This window comes from Paramacrobiotus metropolitanus, unplaced genomic scaffold, assembly GCF_019649055.1.
Source record: "Paramacrobiotus metropolitanus isolate TYO unplaced genomic scaffold, Prichtersi_v1.0 Parri_scaffold0000106, whole genome shotgun sequence".
NCBI lineage: Eukaryota > Metazoa > Tardigrada > Eutardigrada > Parachela > Macrobiotidae > Paramacrobiotus > Paramacrobiotus metropolitanus.
Window position 1 is genome coordinate 283167 of NW_026570326.1, and position 22124 is coordinate 305290.

Genomic DNA, 22124 nt, shown 5'->3' on the forward strand with positions numbered 1-22124 from the left:
AACATCTTTGGTGGAGAACACGGTGATGGCCAAAGAGCTCGTGGAAGCGATGGAGGACACCGTCGCCAAGAAGATGTCACTGGTCCCTCAAATCCAGGAAACCAGGACCCCGGAATTTTTTCGTGGGGGGAACAAGCCGGTTTCATCGACGCCGGTTATTGCACTCGCTGATACACAGCCGAAACATCGTCGGAGAACTACTGAACACGCCCGTCCACGAAGCAGGCAAGCTACAGACGAGAAGATACCGGTAGAAGTTTTAGAAAAGACCGAAGTAAATAAAGAAACCGAAAGCAATCTTCCACTAGAAACGGTTAAGACAGAAAAGCGTAAACCGAAACGCAAATCGACGACCGACCAAGGTAAACTCATTGAGCAACCGCAAAGAAAAAGCGTACAGAAGAACCCAGAAACTCCATTAAATGAGCTCCTCGAAAAGCCTGCGTTAGACACTGGTCAACTGATTCCCGAGAAAAACGAAAGATAGTACGCCACTGAGCGAACTGATTGCCAAGAGCCTGTGGAAAATGCTCCACCGGTTGCGGAGAAAAAGGTCAAAGATACCACGCCGTTAAGCGAGCTGATTCGGCAGAGTATCGTCGAACCGGTTTTTGTGGATGAGGTCATTAAAGAAAAACCGGAGACACTGCCGGATGCAAAGAAACCGAGCGAACCGAAAAAACTGTCGATACCCACGGTCAAACCAAAGACCGATCTGCCGCTGAGCGAGCTAATTCGTAACAGCATCGTCCAACGCGCGAACGAGACCGAAGCACAACAGCAACAGTTGCCCGAAAAGCCCGAATTAGTGGTTGAGCCTGAAGAAGCGCTGATCGAGAAGAAGCGCCGGAAATCCAAAACCAGACGAAAAGAGCGAGATACGCCGGACCAGGAAACACCAGCTGAAATTATTCCAGTGACGCCGCAACTGGTACCACCCGAAAAGGACGAAGGCACCTTGGTCAAAGATCTATCCATGGAGCAGATGACAATTCAGTTAGAAAAATCCTGAATGAGAAACCGCCGACCCCGAAAATGGTGCGCCGCCGACCGACCAAGACGGAGGCAGTGCAGATCGCCGAGGTCGTAGCACAGGAGTTGGGAGTACCCTCACTTATTGTGACCCCGGAAGCTCGGACAGAAACACCGCCCCCGATCCGAAGACCGCGACCACAGCCGCCGCGAGGTCCCATGCCTCGGCGACCTCCGACGCCGGTGCACGATAACCAGAACGACAGCACCCAGACGCCGGGAGGTCTTCGCCAGCGACCTCGGCCACCGGATGCTCGTAAGCTTGTCCCCGAACCGGAAGCCGTTCCGCCTCCGATCGAAGTAGTTAAGGCACCGGAAGTGAAGGCGGAAGTTGTCGTTGCTCCGGTGGAGTCCGTTGAAGCTTCCGGCGATAAGAAAAAGAAGCACCGGAAGCACAAATCTCCGACGGACGATCAGGACGGGGAACACCACCACAAAAAGCGGAAGAAAAAAGAAAGGTAAACGCCAGAAACCCGAGACCGAAGAGGACGACAGCGTCCGGCAGGAGATCAGCACCCGGAAAGGCGACACGTTATACGGGCAGTCCGTGGGCAATTTCTTCGTACTGGAGGACGTCCTGGGGAAAGGCGGTTTCGGGGAGGCACGCCGCGGCCGCCACGTCACCTCCAGCAAAAAGTTCGCCATCAAACTGGAGCGGGTGGCCGACGCCAACGACTCCCTGGCGGAGGAGTACAAGATCTACCAAATCCTGGGCCAGCACACCGGGTTCCCGCGGTGCTACTATTTCGGCGTCGGACCGATGGAGCATAACGCTTTGGTCATGGATTTGTTGGGTCCGTCGCTGGAGGACTACTTCCGGGCCATGGACCGCAAGTGGTCGCTAAAGACTGTGTGCCTCGTGGCCATACAGGTCCTTGAGAGGATTGAGTACGTGCATTCCAAAGGGTACGTGTACAGTGATATTAAACCGGAGAATTTTCTGACCGGTTTGGCGGAGGAGCATCTCGATAATACGGTGTATTTGATTGATTTTGGACTGGCGCAGCAGTTCAAGGACAAGGATACCGGAAAGTATTGCTATGATGAGAATCTCAAGACGCATCCCATCGGCACAATGCGGTAAGGTACGCTCGACAAAATTAGTCAACTTTGGCTATATAAATCACATTTCAAAAAATCACCTACAATTATGAGATTCCATTAAATCATAAATCATTAATCATAAATAATGAGATTCCATTAAATTTACGGAATCTTATTATTAAAAACTAAATAAATTAAATCTTATTATCTTGTTTTAAAATACTAAATAAATTTTAAATTTTCTATTTGTTCATTTGATAAACAAATAGATGATTTAAAATTTAATTATTATTACAACAATTATTAAAATAATATTTAATAAATGGGCAAGTCACATTTACTTTATCAATCAACCAAAGTTAAATTAAATTACGGCATCCATATTTTTGGGCGATCCTGCAAGCACAACTGCAAACCAGAATAATATTGCTAATCATAATGATCTTATTAGTTAAATAAATTTAGAACAAACTACTCTAGTAAACAATCGAGTGGCTTAAAATGTTTGATTACTTTATTTTATTCAATTTAATAATTTTTTAATTTCTAAAAACATTCCATATTTTTATTAGCTAAAATAATCAAGTAAGAACATAAATAAACAAATAAATATAAATGTAAGTAAAAGCTCGGTATATAATTATTTCGGTGTGACCTATAGGTACATGAGCGTGCGCTCCCACGAAGGCCGCTCCCAGTCCTACCGCGACGACCTTGAGTCCATCGGCTACCTGATCATCTACTTCCTCCGCGGACGGTTGCCCTGGCAGGGCATGGGCATCAAAGACCGTCAGAAGAAAGTTAAAGCCGTCGGTCTGCGCAAGAAGACCATCCCACTGGACGAGCTGTGCGCGAACTGTCCGCCCCAACTGCAGGACTATATCAAGTACGTCCGCAGTATCCAGTTCTACGCGGAGCCCAAGTATGAGCGGCTGCGCGGATTCTTCGCCGCCGTCATGCAGGCCAACGGCTGGGTGGACGACGGCCAGCTGGACTGGATGGGGAAGAACTTCGATTTCAGTAAGAATAAGAAGTCGGACAGTGGGTTCGGGCGGCCGGGATCCGGGGAGGAGGGCGAAGCGGAAGGTACGGAAGGGGAAACAGCGGAGAAGCGGAAGAGTGTGGCGGTTAAACCCAGGCGGCCGCCCACGCCGGCGGTCACGGAGGAGGGCGAGGAACGGCCGGTGGTGCGGAAGCAGGGGATCGTTGCCGGCAAGGGTGGGCATGGATCCCACAGTGGATCCCTTGTTGGCGTTTTCTGGTAAATACGTACATTAAAACTGGGATTAAACAAACTTAAATTTTACTTAATTAAACCAAGATCAAGTGTATTACCTAACTGCATAATATAGAAACTAGGAAAGTGCACCGCTGTTGGCTTGCATTAAAAGACCGAAGCGAAACAGGAAACCAACTGTTTGCTGAATTTGTTTGCAAATTAAAACTGTTTTGAAAATGCATTTTTCATATTTATATAATGTCTTTTCTTTTTTTATTTAATATTTCTGGATGTGCTCCACCATACGTTATCTGAAATTATTAATGCGTGACCGACATGACCGACGTAACCGACAAAATTCCTGTTTTCTCGAACATAAAGGACCTTCGCTCCGCTTTGGGTCGATTAAATAAATTACTCCGCTAAAATAAGAAAACAGCAGCTCTGCAGCTCTGGTAAAATATCTGTAGCTCTGCTAAAATACGTTTTTGCTTTTCTCGCTAGAATGTTATTCGCTTTCGACGCAAAGTTTACTTGATTGCGCTTTAGGCGATAATATGTGAAGGAAAGAAATAATGTCGTAAACTACATGTTCGCTGCGCATTTAATTTAAGAGAACTTTATATTAAACCAGAACTAGCAGTGACTTCACGGATGTGTTACAACGTGGATCGATGTCTAAAGCCGTGTTTATGTGTATAGAACAGGAAAATAAAAGGAAGCTGGCGGCCGCGGCGATTAAGAAACCGGAAGCGTCGACGCACGATGATGACTATTTCGGTGGACGGGGGGAACGGGAGAGGATAGCGCCTCGGCGGCAGCGGGAAGAGCATAGTAGCTGTTATTGTTGCTGACGATGCATGGATGACTGGGCGAAATGAAGCTATTGTTGGAAACAGCAAGTAGGCACTTCGAAATGTGGATGATGTTTGCCCGTGGAGAGTACGCTGGAGGGGATTTATGCCAGACTGTCGGCGATTGCAACGGATGATTTCGATTGCGCAGTTTTCTCTTAGCGCGGCATTATAAACTGCCAGTTTCTATTGCTCGTGCTGCTTCAATTTACGCAAACCATCGCCATTCCGTTGCATGTGTTGTGCCGGCTGGACTATATTCAGTTTTCTTTTTGTGTCGGGTGAATTTTTGTTTAACGTTTCTTTATTTTGAGTGATCTGCACATTTCATTAAGAAAACGTAAGTGTTCAAACCGGTATCTGACAATACTACCGTATTTGGTACAGCGTTAAAAATGTGGGACTGGTACGGTGGTACCTATTTATTGTTCCTGCGAACAGAGTATGCGGTTTGTATAAGACGTTAATAAACTTCTATCTGAAGAAATATTAAAAGTAATACAGAAGTACCACAAGATCATTCGTCATCAGTGCCGGGATACGATCGAAGAAACACTCTTTTGTAGCACTTAAACGCACACTTGCTGTCCAAAGCATGACTGCACAGAAATCATGCAAGCTAGCAACCGCATTATGTAAAAAAGTACACGTTTTACTTTAAGCCAAACCAAATATCATGCTGATTACTGTGCTTAACAAAGTACTATGCTGAATAATTAAAGTGTTGCCCATATAAGTGCTAAAACCATGACGGATCCCTCAAATACCTCCGTGCTACGCAAAGAAATCGAGCGCCGCTCTCATCAACAAGCCAAACAAAACGAACTGGGCGTATTTCTCCCCGCGCAGCAGATTAATCGTTCAGAGGACTGGGAAGGCCTCTACCAGGTCTCCCGCGGCGAACTGCTGATAGCCGATACATGGCGGTGTGTGCGCAAGATCGCTGTGGGATCCTGCAGCGCGATCTACCTGGCCTACAGCCTCGATTACGAGAAGGTATGCGAGAACCCGCTAATTTATCGGGGTTCTCTCAACCGCTGTATAATTCAATAGGATGCGGCGGTGAAGATGTGCAGTTTCTCCCATGGAAATGATGCACTGGCTCGGGAAGCCCAGGGCATGCTAAATCTGAAGGATGGACCGGGAATACCGAGACTCTAGCTAGGCAGCTGCTTAATGATTAGCGCGAAGGTCTAGTGAATGATTTGACTGAAGGACCGTTCGATTTTGTAGCTGGTTTGGCAAAGGAGCGCAGAGGAATTTCTTGGTGATGGAATTACTGGGACCCAGTTTGCTGGATTTGTTCCACTACTGTCATGGACGATTTACTCTTAAGACCGTGTGCATGCTCGCCGTACAAGTACGTTCTGATTGCGATAGCACAATCAAAGATACAAAATTATCAAAAAATTTCAAATTAACACGAATTATCTAATAACTGGGCTTGACATTTTTTCAGATATTTGAAATCCTCGATTGGATCCATCGCACTGGCTACGTACACCGTGAAATCAACCCGCAAAATTTCTGCATCGGCAGCGGATCCGCGAGTCGTCAGGTACCCATTTCATATCCATTACATTTTTGATTTACAAAGGTAGTATATAATATTTCTAGATTTTTCTGATTGATTATGCGACACTCATCAAACACCGTGGAAAAGTGGACGTCAACGGAGCCGACTGCATTCCCAGCGTGGTGGGAACGCAGCTGAAAGGTCACGCTTTATATGACACTATTTCAAGCCATAAAGGTCTAGAACGCAGGTTGGTAGGTTGATCTCTGCTTCACGGCAACGTTTTGAGGATTTTTTTTTGCCGAAAAATAGTTATCGCGATGACGCCGAATCGAGCATGTACATGTTAATCTACTTTCTCCTGGGGGATCTTCCCTGGCGCAAAACCCCAGCTAGCAAAGAACCGAATGCTCAGCAGAGCCGCTTTGATGGAGTGCTGAGAATTAAAGAAAGTTCAGTGTTTACCGCGGTGGGTGGTAGCTGCCTGCATTAAAAAAAGTTTTGCCATGTTTTAGTTTAATTTCTATTTTTGTTTACTTATTTATTAAAAAAATATTAAACTAAAAATTGAGTTTAAAATATTAAAATCGCTCATGTCTTCGTTTTAGTTTTTTATAAAATCTTGTCTTTTACAGATTATCCCCGGCGAGATGCAAGCGGCGCTCGATCACGTTCGCGCGTTACCTTACGAAGAGCGACCAGACTATGAACTACTGATCCACCTTTTTCTCTCCATGATCAAGAATTCCGGCGCCAGTTTTGACTATAATTACGACTGGCTAAACCACACTACACCCGACGAACTTCAAGAACGTGTTCGCGAGAAACGCAAAGTTCTGTCACGCTTGATCGCACCGGACGTCGGGGCTTTCCTGGCGCTACAGACACATCGCCGGCTGCACCAGCACGACAGCATGGATGATCTCCTGCATGATGTCGAGCACCACCAAGCGCCAGCGAAGCATTAAACTGTTCGCTCATAAACAGTTTTTTTTTATTTGTAAAAAAACTTCTCAACATCCTGCAACGATAATTAGTAAAAATAACAGAACCGGCGAATCTCCCTAAAAATAGATAATCTCTGTCAAACTAACTTGTAAGAAAATTCAGAAATAAAAAAAGCCTTGGATCCGCTTTACACACACGACAGCGGGAAGCGGCCGTATTTTGCCGGCACAGTAAAAAGCGTATCACAGTGAAAATACTGTCCACAACGCGGAAATCCCGGTATCGAGGTCGTAAACCCTGCTGGCTCGTATTCAAAAAGAGCCGACAGGTGTCCTCATTCAGTTTTGTATCCCGGTGTAACAGGTGACCTATTGGATACCGACCAGTTTCGCGTGGCGCCGGCTTCTCGTAGGCAGACCGTGCTCGCCCGCATCGGCAGAATTACTCAGTTTGCGGTGGCTCTCGGTCGGATATCAGCAAATTTCGGAAGAACGCCAAGCAGCCCCACGGCGAAATCTCTGCAGCACCAATAACACATTGTTCTTAATAAAATAAAATTCTGAAGTAGTTCTGCTTCACCTCATTTTAGTTTCGCATATCTGCTTTACTGCGGATTTTTTTCGTTTAATAAGTTCGCCGAATTGTTGTTGTTTTACAAAAAGTTTTTTTAATTATTCAATGTTATGTCAATGTTTTTCAATTTTTCAATGTTCAATGTTTTTATTGTAAATTTGATAACAACTTTAGCTGATTTACTTACTTTTAGTTGGTTCAACCGGCGCTTTACACGGCTGGTCCTTGGTCACCACCGTCGTCGTGGAAAAATTGTTTCCTGGCCGCGCTAATATGACCGGCGGCAACCGGCACCGAATCCTTCCGCTGATCATCCCCGGCATCCGCCCCACCCAACATCCGCCTCGGCACCACCCCCACTTGCTGTCCATCCCCCTGCTGCACATCCACCTTCTTTTCTTTACACTTAACAAACCCGAACTCCAGGTTGACATTCTGTTCCAGCCAATCGAATGTCTTAATCGGTCCCAACCCGCCCCGCTCCGCTCCTTCAAAATACTCCGGAAGATGGCGCGATAGGCGTTACAATCCCCCGGGGACTCGAACGGGAGGGCCCGTGCTGCTTTGAGGAACTTGCAGAACCCGGGCGGCAGTCCCTCGCAGAGAACCTCGGGAGCCACACTGCCTTTCTTCGTCCCGATGCGTTTGATCCGTTTGACGGTACTCCCGTCCTGGATGCCCTGCCAGGGAGTTTTCCCTTGGCGAAGTAGATGAAGAGGAAGCTTAGGGACTCGAAATCATCGCGGTACGAGGGCTGCTTGCCCATGTGGGTGCGCAGGGACATGTAGCGTGGGGTCCCGGCAGGGGTGCGGCGTTCGTAGGGGTTCTTGGACCAGTCGCGGGCCAGCCCGAAGTCCACGACGTGGATGGTGTTCTGGCCGCGGGAACCCGGGAACCCGATGAGGAAGTTCTCGCCTTTGACGTCGCGGTACAGGATGCGCTCTTTGTGAAGGTACTCGAAGCGGTCCAGGAGCTGCAGGGCGATAAGAGACACGCAGTGGATGGTGAACATTTTGCCGCAGCGCTCGAAGAGCTCCTGAAGATTCGGGCCTATAAGGGACAATTTTCATAACTAACGGCATTTTTTCTTCAGTCGAAAGATATATCGAGCCTCGCGTATTTTTACGTAGTTTAGAGTTTATTCGGAAAATCTTTTGTTTAAAGGTCGCTAGTTGTTGCTACGCCGGACGGCAGTTAGGTACATGAAGAAATCTCAGCACTACAGGTATTTTCATAAAACAAAATGATTTAATAAATTTAAGAATTAAGTTTAAGTTTATTACGTTTTAAAAGTATGTTTTTCTGTCTACAAAATTTTCTTTAACTTAAAACTGAAATCAAAGCGTCACTATCTGAAGCTCTACCGGGAGGCGGATACTAGACAAAATGTTGTACTTTTGATATTATTAACTATTAAGTACTACAAAAAAGTCAGTTTAAAAATTATCCGTCTAAATCGCTTCCATCTAATATTTCGTTGGAATTATCCTCAAGAAGCAAGAAAAATGGAAGAATCGCTGTATTTGTTATTGTGGGCGCCGTTCGACTGGGCTCACCTAACAGTTGCATTACCAATGCTCGGAAGGGTCCGAACGTCGTCAGCGCCAGGATCACCGGGATTCCGCTGGACGCCCGCTGCAGTCTCCTCAAGAACTTAAACTCCTTATCCAGACACGGACTATTCCCAAATTTATCCAATTTCTCCAGTTTGATGGCCACATGCTGCACCTTCTCGCCTTGAGCCTGCCCGATACGGATGGTGCCGAAACTGCCGCGTCCGATCACCGCGCCGCAGATGTAGTTGCCGGCGATAGTGGCGCCCGCTAGCGACGTCTTATCCCAGTCGCGGATCTCCTTACTGATGGTCGACTGGGTGAGATCCAGGTGTTTGGGATGATTGGGCCGTTCCAGGAACCATTTGGGCGGGGTCTGCGATTCGTTGGCGGCCACGCTGGGCGTGGCTATGGTTGGAACCGAGGGGGCGCTGTGGGAGTGGTTGTGGCGGAGAGGGTCGCACCGGCGCGGTGCATCGCCGTTTCTGGTTTGACCAAGGTGGTTATTCCGCTTAAAATCCTAGTATTGGCTCATTGTTGTTCTCTCATTATGATTTTAGAATTCTTTGTTACAAACAAGGCAAAATGAAGGTTTCCTGAATTTTCTAAAGACTCGGCAGACCGATTAAAGCGCCGAAGGTAATAAAATATTTTTTTATTGAGGCAGATATAATGCATTTACGCTAAATGAAGGATTATTTCGTTTGTATTAGACGAGGTGCAGATGTCCTTGAATTTGCTGGTATCTGCTGAAGGTCAAAGAAGCGGAATTCTTTGTTTGTCTTGGCATTCTTCTGTTGGTGCAGTACTTTGTACTGCCGCAACGGAATTAAGCGCCGTAAGTTAGGTAAGTATACTGTACGGTGTGGACGGATGCATATTATAATTTCCTGCTCACGCAGCAACTAAAGGTCACCTTTGGCTGTACCTACATGTACGGTACAGCGTAAAGTGCAAACTGCATTAAGTACAGTATTCGATTTGATTGTTGACGTTTCTGAATTGGATCCTTATTCATTTCTTTGCAGAAAAATCATTAATTTGTCTACAGCATTAACGAAAAACCAAAAAATCTACAAGGAAAATGGTAAGTGCTGCAGAAACGCTCCGATAAAAAAATGGCAGCAATTTCTTAACGGGTGGCGTTCGTGGCAGGGTGAAGTGGATGAGATGTTCAAACGGATTATGACGATTAAGGGCGTGCAAGCAGCCGTGGCCATGACTGCCGATGGTACTACACAACGCATTAACGTACAAATAAATTCCATTTATTAAATTTTCCAAGATTGGTTCACGACCTCAAATAAATTAAATCAGTGAGCCGTTAACGTGATCGTTCAAATCTCTGTTTTGAACAGCTACTGGCTGGGTGTTAATTGTTGCAAAACACATGCTTTTGCAGTCTATGTGGATAATATGACCGTTATTATCAAAGCCAGGTTGTTTATACAAATGCATGAATTCTTTCTGTTAGGTATCGTTATTCGCAGCACGATGGAACAGTCGAATGCCGTACACTACGCCGCCATGTACGCCCCGCTAGTGCAGGAGAGCCGAATGGCCGTCAGCGAACTGGGCGGTAACAACGTCAAAACCATTCGTCTGCGGACCGGCAAACACGAGGTCATCATTATACCAGGTAAATGAGAAAACGTTTAGTTATCGTAACAATGTCTTATTCTTCACAATTTTTTAGGAAAGCTTTATCACTTCCTAGTAATACAGCAGCCAGATGCCTCGTTTGACGGCCCATAGATACAGCGTGACTTTTTTATCAGCAGACTGATAATAGTTTTATGCCGTGCGTAGACGTTGTTGTAACTTGTGACAGTATTAACAAGAAATAACGCAGTTTTGTGCCATTTTAAGTGGATCTATGGTTTATCTGCTTCGGCGTGCTTTTCACTGCTGAGCAGTGTGGTGTTCGGCTCCGTTTTGATGTCAACAGCGGGTGCTCCCGCCATGAAATCCGCGCCACGGCTGTGATTCATGACAGCATCCAGAATTTGCTGTTTATAAAAGAACAAATTGATCAAAATATATTATCGAACGGACAAGTGGCGAGCCGCGGTCACCTTTAGCCAAATTCCCGGGCGTTTTTCACACTTAAGCAGTTCATGGTGTTTCCGGTCATCCAGCTCCAACAGTTCGGCGTTCTTGCGTTCCAGGAATTCGCACTTCAATTTCCACTCGTTGATTTGCCGCTCCAGTTCGATATCGGATTCTTCTAGATCTTTCACCTAAAATAAACAAAAAAATCAGTGGAAATACCTTAGAACAAAACATCACAGTACTAATACCAACTTTCATTTTACGATACCGCTCTGCGATATTCATTTGGGAATTCAAATGCAATCAAGGATTTGGGTGCGCAAGAAGTTTCGATTGGTTGGCTGATTTGTAAACACCTAATACTCGACTAATCGTAAACTACCTTTCTTATTTTAACATTTTTCTTTGGACTTTCGCCGTAATAGTTCACCGAGTTATTCAGGCTGAACAAAATGCCCGTACCTGTTCTTCAGTGTCGCCTTTGCCTTCCTCAAACATCAGAGCATTGCGCACGCCGTAGGCCACGCCCCGCTCGAACAGCGTCTCATATGCCGCCATGGTCATGCGGATCTCATCGCGGATGCGCAGGAACATGAGACCGCGCTCAGGACTCTCCAGAGTAATCTCCCGAATCAACTCGTCTACAACGAAAGCCACCGTTCATTTCTTTATACTGATCGGATGACCTTAATAAAGCCATAACGAGCGCCGATTACCTGCGTCATCGACGCACCGAAGGTCTGTGAATACAAATCCCGACGGATCGGGCAGATCCCGCTATCGCGCGCTTGCAGATGTTCCAGGCGGGCATCCAATTTCTCCTGAAGATTGATGACGTCCATGCGACTGGCCGGGACGCGGGAGATTTTTTGCGTGTACTGATATCCGTTGTCGACCCATTCCCTGTTAAAAAGACAAGATTAAACAAACTGATAAAATAAAGATACTGAATTAAACGGCAAAAAATAAAGCAAGCTAAAAAATGGTAAAGACACTTTCAGCAGTTGTCAAACCTAAGAAACCAATCGAAATATTTATAAGAAGTCATTTTTAGTTAAACAAAATTTTAAAAATTAAGTACGTTTAAAAAAATGCTCCACGCAGTTCAGACAAGATTCGTTGCAATTCGATTAAAGCAGTTCGTTGCATTTGGTTTTTGTACGCTCGCAAACGCTGCTTTTTAGGAATAAATTTGACTTATTAAAAATTTCTTGTACGAACAGCGCCTCCTTATCGAGGTGAAAAAAAAGCTCAAAATGAAGAATTACCTTGGTGGCAATATTAAGTCAAGAATCGGTTCCACCGCCGCGATGTTGGTCTTGTAATTATCGCGCCGCTCTAACTTAGGCAGCACGGGCAGAAAGTAACCGAGCTCGTCGACAGGTTCGTCGGGTGCTGGTGCTGTCTTCCCGTGCTTCAGCTAGCGTGGCATCAAAGGTTACCATTAACACACGCAAGCAGCCGATGCACAAGCTAGACCTACCCCAGCGCGGGCAACATTCGGCTTCTCGATCAACACTTCGGGCGCGTCATGTTTGACCAAGTGTTCCGGAGGAACCGGTGATTTAAGCAGGCTATTAGAGTCCATTTGAGATACGGTAGATTACTGGATGTACACAAATCAATAGAGAACCAACGATTGTTTTTAATGCAAATAAGTACTGGTGCAAGGGTTTTCGTACATGTTGAATCCATAAAGTAAATTATAAGTACTTTGGCGTATATGGCTTGTTGTTGTTGTTGCATAAACATACAGCGCAGAATATAGCTTGACAGCTTCTTTTCCTGTTGCTTGGATACTAATTTACTAAAGCATACATTAGCAAAATAATAACGCTTTTGTAAGATTGTTAATGCCATTGTATCACAACGTACAGTAGTATTGATATTCACTGGAACTAGGACCCAACGTACGCTGTTGTTCTTATTGTAAAAACCTCTGCAAGCAGCAACAGCATACAGGCCAGCAAATCTTTACGGCTTAGCACACCAATAAATACTGGATCTTTAATTTTATCTGTTGTCTGGCCCGATAAAGCAATTTTGCTTCGTAAATACAAAAACCTCGTCTATGATCTGCTGTACAGTAAGCTCGCGCGGCATATGCGCCCGCGGCCGATAATAATCCCGCTCGGCGCCCACCGTCTCCCAGTCCCCGAGTGGCGGCCGCAGGTTCAGGAGAATTCCCAGGGCCTTAATGGCGTCATCCTCGGCCATCCGCTCCCCGCCGCCCTTCAGGATCTGCAACAGCTGTGCTGGTCGCACCGTGGTCCGTAGTTCTTCGAAGCCGAAACGTGCGAAGGCCTTGATTACGTCCGGGCACTGGACGCCCCACAACGGGCGATGGTTTACAAACGCTGCGTAACAAAACCGAACACAGTTTATCGTACAACGTAAAAAATCGAACACGACCAGTCAGATTCAAAATAACTACAGCAAGGAACAAGTGGATATGGAACATTCCCAATGCGCATAAACTGTCAGCACTCGCTTTCATCTGAGAGGACTCATTTGCGCCTTATGTTTAAAAACGAGGCATCAGCTTTTCTAGTTCTATATTAAAAAACCTTACTTTTTAGTACAGTTCCAACGTCCACTTCGTCCACCAGCGACCCGGTTGCCGCGAACTGGCTGTATTTGATCTCGTTGATGATGTTCTTCTGCTCCAGTTCGGATGGGTAGTAGCTCAGATAGCAAAAGAGATTGGAGAGTTCGACCAACGGTAAACGGTCGGTTACGCGACGGGTTTCGCGCGTCTCCATACCTTGACTATCAAACAACGCACTTGTTAGTCCCAGCACAAAATATGGTGAAGGATGTTTCTTACGCTTTTAGCTGGAGATAGCAAAAACACTCCTCCATATCCCGATACAATTTCCCATCTAATCCGCCTTCCAGAAGATCAAAGAATGGCATTAAACTGGTCTTCTTGCCCTCCAGACTGGCTTCGAGAACTCTGGAAATAATCAAAGGTTTTTTAGCAGAGGTACTGCAGAATGCGGGTATGCACTATGCAGCAGCTGAAGGAAACAGAAGCGTACTCTGGATGAATGGACCACATATGGACGCCAGCCTCCAGTCCACCGGCAGTGAAGACAAAGCACCCGTTGGATGTCACTTTCATACAGGTAACCTGCAAAATACAGACATTCTACACATAATTCAGGACATAAAGGTCTGTTTCCGCCGGATGTTGCTGCGGCGGCGGTGGCAGGGGATAAAAGGTGGCAGTGGCACCTGCCACTGGCAACTGCCACCGGCAGTGGCAGTTGCCACTACGCGTTCTGGCAAGCGATAAAACGTGGAAACTGGCAACTGCCTAGTGCCTACATATGGCTATACATTAATCGCTGCCACTACCTTTCCAATTCCATTGATGGCTGCAGTTTGAGTGTGGCGACATGTCACACTTCCAGTTGTCCGGGTGCGATTTCATCATAATTCTGCCGGTCGACGAAATCATTTCAATACTCCTGCACGTTTGAACTTAAGAACCCCCAGAAAATTACTAAGAGCAGTTTCTAACAGCGCTCGGAAAATCAGTGCCTGCAGATTGTTCATTCATCATATCTCCGAATACGATGAAAATGCTTTAAAGAACGAAACAGAGAAATGTATATGCCGTCGGCTACGATATCCACAGGCACGACAAGGTGCTACCGAACATTGACGGTTCTGAGCATAAGGTGCCTGTTGCGCACCCGGACGATTGGGAGTGTGACATTTTGCCGCACTCAAATTCGACGCGCGACTTTTCGCCGCGAAGACATTTCGTCGCCGGATATTCGGACGCTAGGACACTTCGGTTTGGGACTTTATACTTTGAGACATTTTACCTTTGCGACATTTTGACGCAAGACGTCTGGTCGCGGACAATTCGTCTTGGGACTTTTCGAACGATGCGACTGATTACCGCAAAATAATTAACCGCGTTTAATTCTCACTAGTTTTCTAATTTTTTTAATGTTTGTTCTTATTTTTCTTAAGTTTCTTAATATTTCTCAGATTTTCTTAGGTTGCCTTATTCCTTCTTAGGTTTTCTTTAGTTTCTTTGATTTCTTTGATTTCTTTGATTTCTTAGATTTCTAAGGTTTCTTAGGTTTCTTAGGTTTCTTAGGTTTTTCAGGTTTCTTGGGTTTCCTAGGTTTCTTTGGTTTCTCAGGTTTCTTTGGTTTCTTAGGTTCCTTAGGTTTCTTTGGTTTCCTAGGTTCCTTAGGTTTTAGGTTTTCTTAGGTTGTTCATTTGGTTTTGATTTCCAGTTTTCTCTCTGCTGACTTTTTAGTCAGCTTAGTAAATCGTTTATCTGATGGGCGAAATGTCGCTTCGTCGAGATGCCCTTGCGACGAAATTTTTTTGCGTCGAAACGGCTATGCGACGGAAAGTCTCGCGGCGTAAAGTCCTACCGACGAAATGTCCTTCGACGAAACGTCGCAAAACGAGATGGCCTTGCGGTGATATGTCTGGGACCAAAAGGCCTGCGACTTGTTGTCCGCTGCGAAATGTCAGTGCGACCGCCGTTGTTTCTAAATCGGTTGACGCCGCCGTCATGTCCCGTCCCATTCATAATTGAACAATAAGTGCTTGATTTTCTGTACAACAGCGTTCGACACAACAGTGGCTCTGGTTGAGCCTTTGATTATTTGATTTTAAATTACAAAATCTTAGATTTAGACAATTTTTCGATAATTATAAAAGCTTTTTTGAGATGTTGCTTGCACCAACAACTTCATGTGCTTGAAGCAATCCGCATCCGAGGCATTGTCATGTGGCTTAACGAAGCACACTACAAGTTCGCTGGTTTTCGTAAAGTTTATTAAACATATTTGATGTAAGCCGTGTTTATTTGGAACTGGAAGCGATACAGTTGATCATTCATTTATCCATTAGGTCCTCCCAAATTATTCGATTCGTGTAGATCGCCGTTGTTCACTGCGTGAGTACTGAACGGCCAGTTTTTGTGATTCCCTGCTTCTACCATGAGGCCCCGATAGCAGGCGCCGTTTAAAGATGATTATGACGTCGAAGATTAACGCGGTGTTTTCTGGGACACTTGGTATTTAAAAGCGTTCCTGCGCTCACGGCATTAGGAGGCGTACAGTAGGAACTGCTTTTACGATGTCACGCTTAAGTGGCAAGAGGTTAATCGTATAGAAGCGACCTACTTCATTCTGAATTTTTTAGGTACTTTACAAAAGATTATCGTTGGATGGCAGAACCATCACGTTTCGAAATTCCGGCAGTTGCCACGTTTTATCGCTTGCCAGAACGCGTAGTGGCAACTGCCACTGCCGGTGGCAGTTGCCAGTGGCAGGTGCCACTGCCACCTTTTATCCCCTGCCGGCGGCGGTACGCAAATGGCACTTAATGCGTCACATGCGGAACAAGAAAAAACGGTTTTGCCAGAGCACAAAAAGCCGGTTCGTCGTGTATCCAAACCGGATTTTAACAGTATTATAAGGAACTGAGGATTGTGGTTAGCATTTTGGTTTGGATTATTAGGATTTAGGTTCCCCGGTTCGACAAACCGAAATAAAATAATGTGCTAAATCTATTATTGCAACTTGTGCTAGCACATGCCAATTTAAACTAAAACTCAAATATCTAATAACTAGAACAAGTACATCTATGGCTAAATTATTAATAATGTACGAAACTGTAATAGCTTGTGGAATTGTGGAACACTTACACCGAGTGGATGCACGCGCCGCGAACAGTACCGATACGGATTGCCGTCCAACGGCAGCGCCATCAATCCCAGCGAATCCGCATTCCGCCAGAGAACGTACGGTGGCTGGTCGTCGCTTCGTGCCGGAAGTACCGTCATCCTGCAACAAAACCAGTGAAACACGATCAGTTTTTTTTTGTGTCATTTGATGCCCAAGGTGCTGCATGGTACCCCATAATCGGCGAACCGAATAGTGGACCGTTAACCGTCTTCCGGCACATCTTGGTAGCGATGTTCCACAGCTTCAGTTTATACTGAAAACAGTGAAATATGAATCCAGCGTTTTAAATACCAATTTTTCAGTGATTATTGGACGTTTTACTGCAGTGTTGATCATGATTTTTTTTTTATAAATATTGAACCTTATTATTGGACGTGACCAAGAAGCTCTCGTTAGGCGCCGGCGGATAGTAGGAAAACGCAAACGTCTCCGCTTCGGGATCGGTGTGTTCGCGGTACAGAATCAGGAGGTCTACGCCGTGCGACGCATCCAGGTCGTACTCTACCTAATAGACTTCAGTTTTTCCAACGATTTTTCAGGTATTGATGCGACTGTCTCTTTACCGTACAAGGCAGCTATCCACGCCCAAGCTGAACAGGCGCTCCTTATCGCAGCCGTGCTCCCGGACGAAGCTCAGCGCCAGCACCGCGCCGATATGCGCCCGCTGGCAGCCGCTGTACCGCCATGCCGGCGACCATTCTCCGGTGTTGTTGCGATACAGGCATACCACGCCCGTGTCATCCTGGAAACAAATCAGCGGGCTAATGATATTAAATTGGTCCGTTGAAGCGAGTGTAACGTACGCCAGTGGCCAGAAATAATCCGTCGTAGGAGAAGCTGATGAACATGACCTTGCCAATCGAATTACAGAAGGAACCACCTTCTTCATCGACCATATCCAGGGATTTCACGATGCGCATTTCGCCAGTAGAAAAGCCGCACGCTGTTGAAACAAATTTTGTATATCAGCAACAACAAGAAACGAAAGAAGTCCTCGTTATAACGAATCGCGAAAATATGCCCAAGGTTAGGAAAACATACTGGTATATAAGGGAAACTACAATATATGCAGAAATTCGAAAAATTGCTAACTTATTACAGTAAAGAAAATGTCTACAACAACGTCCAGCTTTCTGCTAAGAAAAACCGAATGAATGATAAAAGGAAAACCGTCGAGGCAGAAAACATAATATAAAAATATCGGAAAAATCAACGAGAATAATTACTAAGAAAATCTTACAAGCATTCAAGCTAACTAAAATGCGCAAATTATGAGAAAAAATCATCTAAATAAATAGTGCAGACCGAGACCAAATATTCTGGTACAACAGAAATATTAAGAGAGAAAATGTTATCATAAAAGCGAAAAAAACAATTTGATAAAAAATTTGAAATTTTAGGAAAAATATTAAAACAAAATAAATAAAATTCGAACGCAAATTGTAGATGCACGTATACGCGTACGAGGCAAGCGGCAACTCTTTCCCGTCGCTTTAGTAAATTTTATCACTTTCCCCGCTGCATCTTACCCGTGTGCAGGCGCTCACGTGATACTTGATTTCAGCCGTTTCACGTCTAAACTCTAAACCGGTTTGCAGCTATAGTTGATTACGCAGACTGATAAAGAATATAGCGAAGGATGGCAGGTGAGATTTTATCGCCGGCTAAGTAAGCGCTGATTACAATGGTGAATAGATACGATATCACGTGAGCGCCCGCACACGGGTAAGATGCAGCGGTGAAAGTGATAAAATTTACTAAAGCGATGGGAAAGAGTTGCCGCTTGCCTCGTACCCAAATAAACCCCGGTTGGATCGTGTTCCAAAGCCGTTATATCGTGATACATCACGCCGCTGCAGCCCGTTCGCTGGATCCGTCGGCGCACCACCACCTTCTTGTGTTTATAATCCCAGCACGTCAGGTATCCTTCCGAACAGCCAATGGTCAGCCGCGCCGCATTGGGATGCACAGCACAGCTCAGTACCGCGTTTGCCGGTTCTTCGCGGATAATGCGGGACGTGAACTGGTCGTTGCCGGTGGTAGTAATATTGGCCACACAGTTCGTGCTGGTGCCGATGAGAAAATCGGTGATGAACGTTGGTTTGTTATCGAATTTCGTTGATCTGCGGGGCGAATGCTGTCATGGATTGATTCGTACAGATTTTTGTTGGTTAGGAGAAAACTTACACTTCTTTGTGGATAGGGATCATCGGAAAGGAAATCGTGTCGATCTGTCCCAGACCAATCGCCTCACAACTACAACACATGTAAAAAACTAAATACAACAAATTAAACAAAGTACAACCAAATCCGAGTTTACAACAGGGAATTTATTTTCTACTACAAAAAACTTTTGAAAAATGAAGCTTGTTTGCATCTGCTCACGTGTAGAGTATCAGAAGATTGGAATCGTAGAATCTGATGGTACCGTTGGAATCACCAACCGCCACAATACTGTAACATAAAGCCATAACCTTATCAGCTTTTCTCTCGAGCTGCACATGTTCTGCTTACGTTTCGGAGCACGCTAGCGAGGTGACGGCGCCCCGCTCCACGGCAGCATAGGCTTTGACCACTTCGACATATTGCTCAAACGGGAGGATCTTTCGGTGCGTGACGCGCTGGCGGAACAGGACGAGCAGTCCTTTCACCGTGCCGATGATAATGTGCGTGGTGTGCGGCACGAATACCGCGCGCGTGATATCGCCAATAGGATGATAACCCGGAATCTGTGAGGATTTTTAACACATATCTCACTATAATATATTATATTCTTTTTAAATATTTTAGTTTACAGTTTACACTGTACAGTATCGGTACGAGCCAGTTAAAAAAATAGAATTCTTCCAATTGAATCACATCAAACGGTAATTCGAAAAAGGCATATTCTACAGAAATTTTTTCAATTCTAATTAGCTTTTTAACCAAAAACTTAACTTAAAACTAAACTTAAAACTAAACTTAACTAAAAACTTAACTTTTAACTTTTTTTTAGCTGTAGATTGAGTGTACAGTTAGCTGCTTACTCGAACCGAGTTTCTGTAAAACTGACCTTTCCCAAGTCGGGCATGCAGACACGCACGGCGGATTTGGATTTCGTTGGATGCTACTATCAAAAGCAAAGGCACGGGAAATTACACGCATTATAATGAGGCTGCACTGAAGAAAAACAGCCGGTCTTTTTACCCAGTGATAGAGTATCAGCCGATCCTTACTGCAGGTCATCAGCATTTCCTGATCGGACGGATTAAAGGACAGGTGCGTTTGCAAGGTTTCCCCGTTGGGCAGTTCGTAGAACACTAGTGGCTCATCGGGGACCATCGCGCTTTGCGACGGGACTAACCATTCGTAGATGGCCAGAACCTTTCAGAAAAATTATCGTGAAAGAAACAACCGAAAGGTTACAAAAGTTTCTAAAAATTATAATACTTTGATTAACATGTTTTTGGCAAAAATAAAAAAATCTTCAATTTTTTTACAAATTTTCACTGGTTTAAATTTAATTTTTTTGTATTTTGTTTTTTGTATTTTGCGATTTTAGCTAAATACGTACTTGCCGCGAACCGGTTGATAGCATTGCCAAATACCGCATCGACGGAGCGAAACACATGGACGCGATGCCGTAGGCATCTTTCCCGCATGGCGTCGAAAAGATCTTAATAGGCGAACTGCAAACTTTTTTCGTTAACGGTGGCCCAATAAATTACTGCGGTAAACGAAACTTACGCGTTCTGTTGCAGATCCCAGACGATAGCGGCATAATCCGGCCCGGTATCCCCGGCGGCCAGCCATCGCCCGTTCTTTGTCGTGGCAATACAGGTGATATGTTGATTCTGCAGGAACATTGGTTAATGCAACTAACCACAGATTTTCCGTAGCGGCAAAACCTTACCAGTCCTTCTAACAAGATTTCTGTCGGATCCACGGCTTCCCCGTTCTGCTCGTACGTGTACACGACGCCGGTGTGTCCATTGGAATAAAAGATGGAGCGCTGAGAAGGTGTGGTTAAGTTGATGAACGGTACGTGACGGTTGATGCCGAACGTCCATTGAAGTTTCTAGAAGATCACGAAAAGTGGTAAAAATTCGAGAAATAAGAATGAGCATAGTAAAACTAATATTATCAGTAAATAAAATCGAATTACTGCTAAAAAAAAGAGTTATGATAACTTGAAGGTCAACAAGGTATTGAATCTAAAAAAGTATTGTTGAAAAAGGAATTATGATAACAGTTAAAAGGTAATGGGATTATGCCATATTTAATAAGTACCAATATGCAGCAAAAATAATAGAATTATGCGAACATTAAACAAATAAATATCGAATAAATATGAACAAATTCTACACTATGTTACAAATTGCCAGTGAAAACATTGAGTATATAAATTATTATTAGAATAAATTAAAATAAAAGCGAATTAAATAAATAAATATTAAATATGTAATAATTAATAAATTTAAATCATGTAAAATAAAATTACTAAAAACTGAGTGTATCTGCAGTTATCGCTATAATTTCCCATGTATGAGTTAGCGTGGGAAAGTTGTACCGCACCAAGAACAGCAGCATGGATTTGCTAGCGTTAAACTCCTTTAGGATCTCCTCCGCCTTCCCATCCATCTGGTGGTCCCGCTCGTACTCGCCCAGCATCTCCCGGAGGGTCTCCGGAGTCACGGGATGCAGCGGATCAAAACACGGAAAATCCTCCAACAACTGCTTAGCAATCAACGCCGGATCTTCATGCAACGCAGCATACCGCGGCACCTCCGGCGACGGCGTCTTCGTCTCCTCTTTCACCACGCGCCCCGGTCTTCCTTCCTCATTAACCCGCGGCGACCCCGGGACCGTCGTCGACACCCGGTGCGCAATCTGCAGCGAGCCACGATGCAGTTTCTCCACAAAATCCGCGCCGGCTTCTAAAATCGGCGCGATATCGAAGCCGCGCGCCAGGAGATGCTGCAGCGCCTGCTCGTCAGTGTGGCTAGTGTCGATCATGGCGACGAACTCTTTGAGCAGGTGCGGATGATGACCGCCATCGGGAGGCGGTTGGCCCTGGCGTGCCGCGTCGATATGCGGCGCCATGACGCTGCTGAGCCGGTGGACTTCTTTGCGGAGATGCTGGAGTTTGGCGGTGTGGTGGGTTAGGTCCGGTTGTTTGAGGGAGGTCTTGGCGGCGTGCGGGATGTGCAGGTTGGAGCCGCGACCGCTGCGGCGCGACGGTGTTTGTCGCATTGCGGACATGGGTTGGGCCGCTGGAATCATGCGTCGTACCTACGATAATCCATCGTACGGTGTACCTACGATAATCCGTTGTACCTACGATAATCCTTTTCGCATTGACACACTTGATTATGTTATTTGTATGCACCCTATCATATTGTTGGATCAGCTAAGATGTCTAAAGAATGTTATGACCAAAAATGCACTATAATCGGATGAGATGTAATCCGCAGATACGAGAACAATTACAAAAATGCCAGAAACTAGAAAGTACGAAGGAACACTGGCTTCCGTATTGGCATAAGTTGTTTGCATGATTTTCCTTGATATTAAGGGCATTAAACTGCGCTTCTGTAAGAAGTTGCTAAGCAATTTTGTTTAGCTGGA

The 22124-nt window shown here is 45.2% G+C and overlaps 5 protein-coding genes and 1 pseudogene across 7 annotated transcripts in view; 3 read left to right on the plus strand and 3 right to left on the minus strand.

Annotated features, from left to right (window-relative positions):
* The first annotated feature begins 1792 nt into the window (after window positions 1-1792).
* On the plus strand, window positions 1793-4618 carry LOC129597530 (casein kinase I-like). The gene is made up of 3 exons (XM_055495126.1): window positions 1793-2112; window positions 2738-3337; window positions 3998-4618. Coding segments are annotated over exons 1-3 (921 nt in total). The 3' UTR covers window positions 3999-4618.
* Window positions 4619-4806: 188 nt separating this feature from the next.
* Window positions 4807-6774, plus strand: LOC129597556 (casein kinase I-like). Its single transcript, XM_055495163.1, has 7 exons — window positions 4807-5145; window positions 5203-5309; window positions 5383-5509; window positions 5609-5707; window positions 5767-5915; window positions 5978-6134; window positions 6301-6774. Exons 1-7 carry the CDS (start codon window positions 4897-4899, stop codon window positions 6631-6633), a joined length of 1221 nt encoding a protein of 406 aa, XP_055351138.1. The 5' UTR covers window positions 4807-4896; the 3' UTR covers window positions 6634-6774.
* LOC129597546 (casein kinase I-like) lies at window positions 6646-9703 on the minus strand (annotated as a pseudogene).
* LOC129597563 (uncharacterized) overlaps window positions 9454-22124 on the plus strand; it is a 57263-nt gene continuing 44592 nt past the window's right edge. The window contains exons 1-5 of one of the 3 annotated variants that reach the window (XM_055495171.1): window positions 9454-9586; window positions 9768-9826; window positions 9895-9970; window positions 10214-10378; window positions 10436-10774. In XM_055495171.1, the coding sequence (XP_055351146.1) occupies window positions 9824-9826; window positions 9895-9970; window positions 10214-10378; window positions 10436-10494 (303 nt within the window). In that variant the 5' untranslated portion in view covers window positions 9454-9586; window positions 9768-9823 and the 3' untranslated portion in view covers window positions 10495-10774. Of the gene's footprint in view, window positions 9587-9613; window positions 9674-9697; window positions 9827-9894; window positions 9971-10213; window positions 10379-10435; window positions 10775-22124 lie in introns of those variants that run through there. The other 2 variants (XM_055495172.1, XM_055495170.1) reach the window with 2 other exon arrangements.
* LOC129597559 (axonemal dynein light intermediate polypeptide 1-like) lies at window positions 10322-12510 on the minus strand. The gene is made up of 6 exons (XM_055495165.1): window positions 12275-12510; window positions 12060-12211; window positions 11525-11694; window positions 11254-11432; window positions 10815-10979; window positions 10322-10748 (listed from the first exon to the last, which is right to left on the minus strand). The coding sequence occupies exons 1-6, from the start codon at window positions 12377-12379 to the stop codon at window positions 10614-10616; spliced, it is 906 nt and encodes a 301-aa protein (XP_055351140.1). The 5' UTR covers window positions 12380-12510; the 3' UTR covers window positions 10322-10613.
* LOC129597551 (cilia- and flagella-associated protein 251-like) lies at window positions 12676-22054 on the minus strand. The gene is made up of 19 exons (XM_055495158.1): window positions 21072-22054; window positions 20410-20574; window positions 20244-20350; window positions 20071-20185; window positions 19704-19880; window positions 19570-19623; window positions 19032-19246; window positions 18903-18971; window positions 18705-18773; window positions 18312-18640; window positions 17321-17460; window positions 17086-17259; window positions 16879-17022; window positions 16688-16770; window positions 16478-16616; window positions 13833-13924; window positions 13619-13747; window positions 13364-13560; window positions 12676-13148 (listed from the first exon to the last, which is right to left on the minus strand). Exons 1-19 carry the CDS (start codon window positions 21777-21779, stop codon window positions 12805-12807), a joined length of 3450 nt encoding a protein of 1149 aa, XP_055351133.1. The 5' UTR covers window positions 21780-22054; the 3' UTR covers window positions 12676-12804.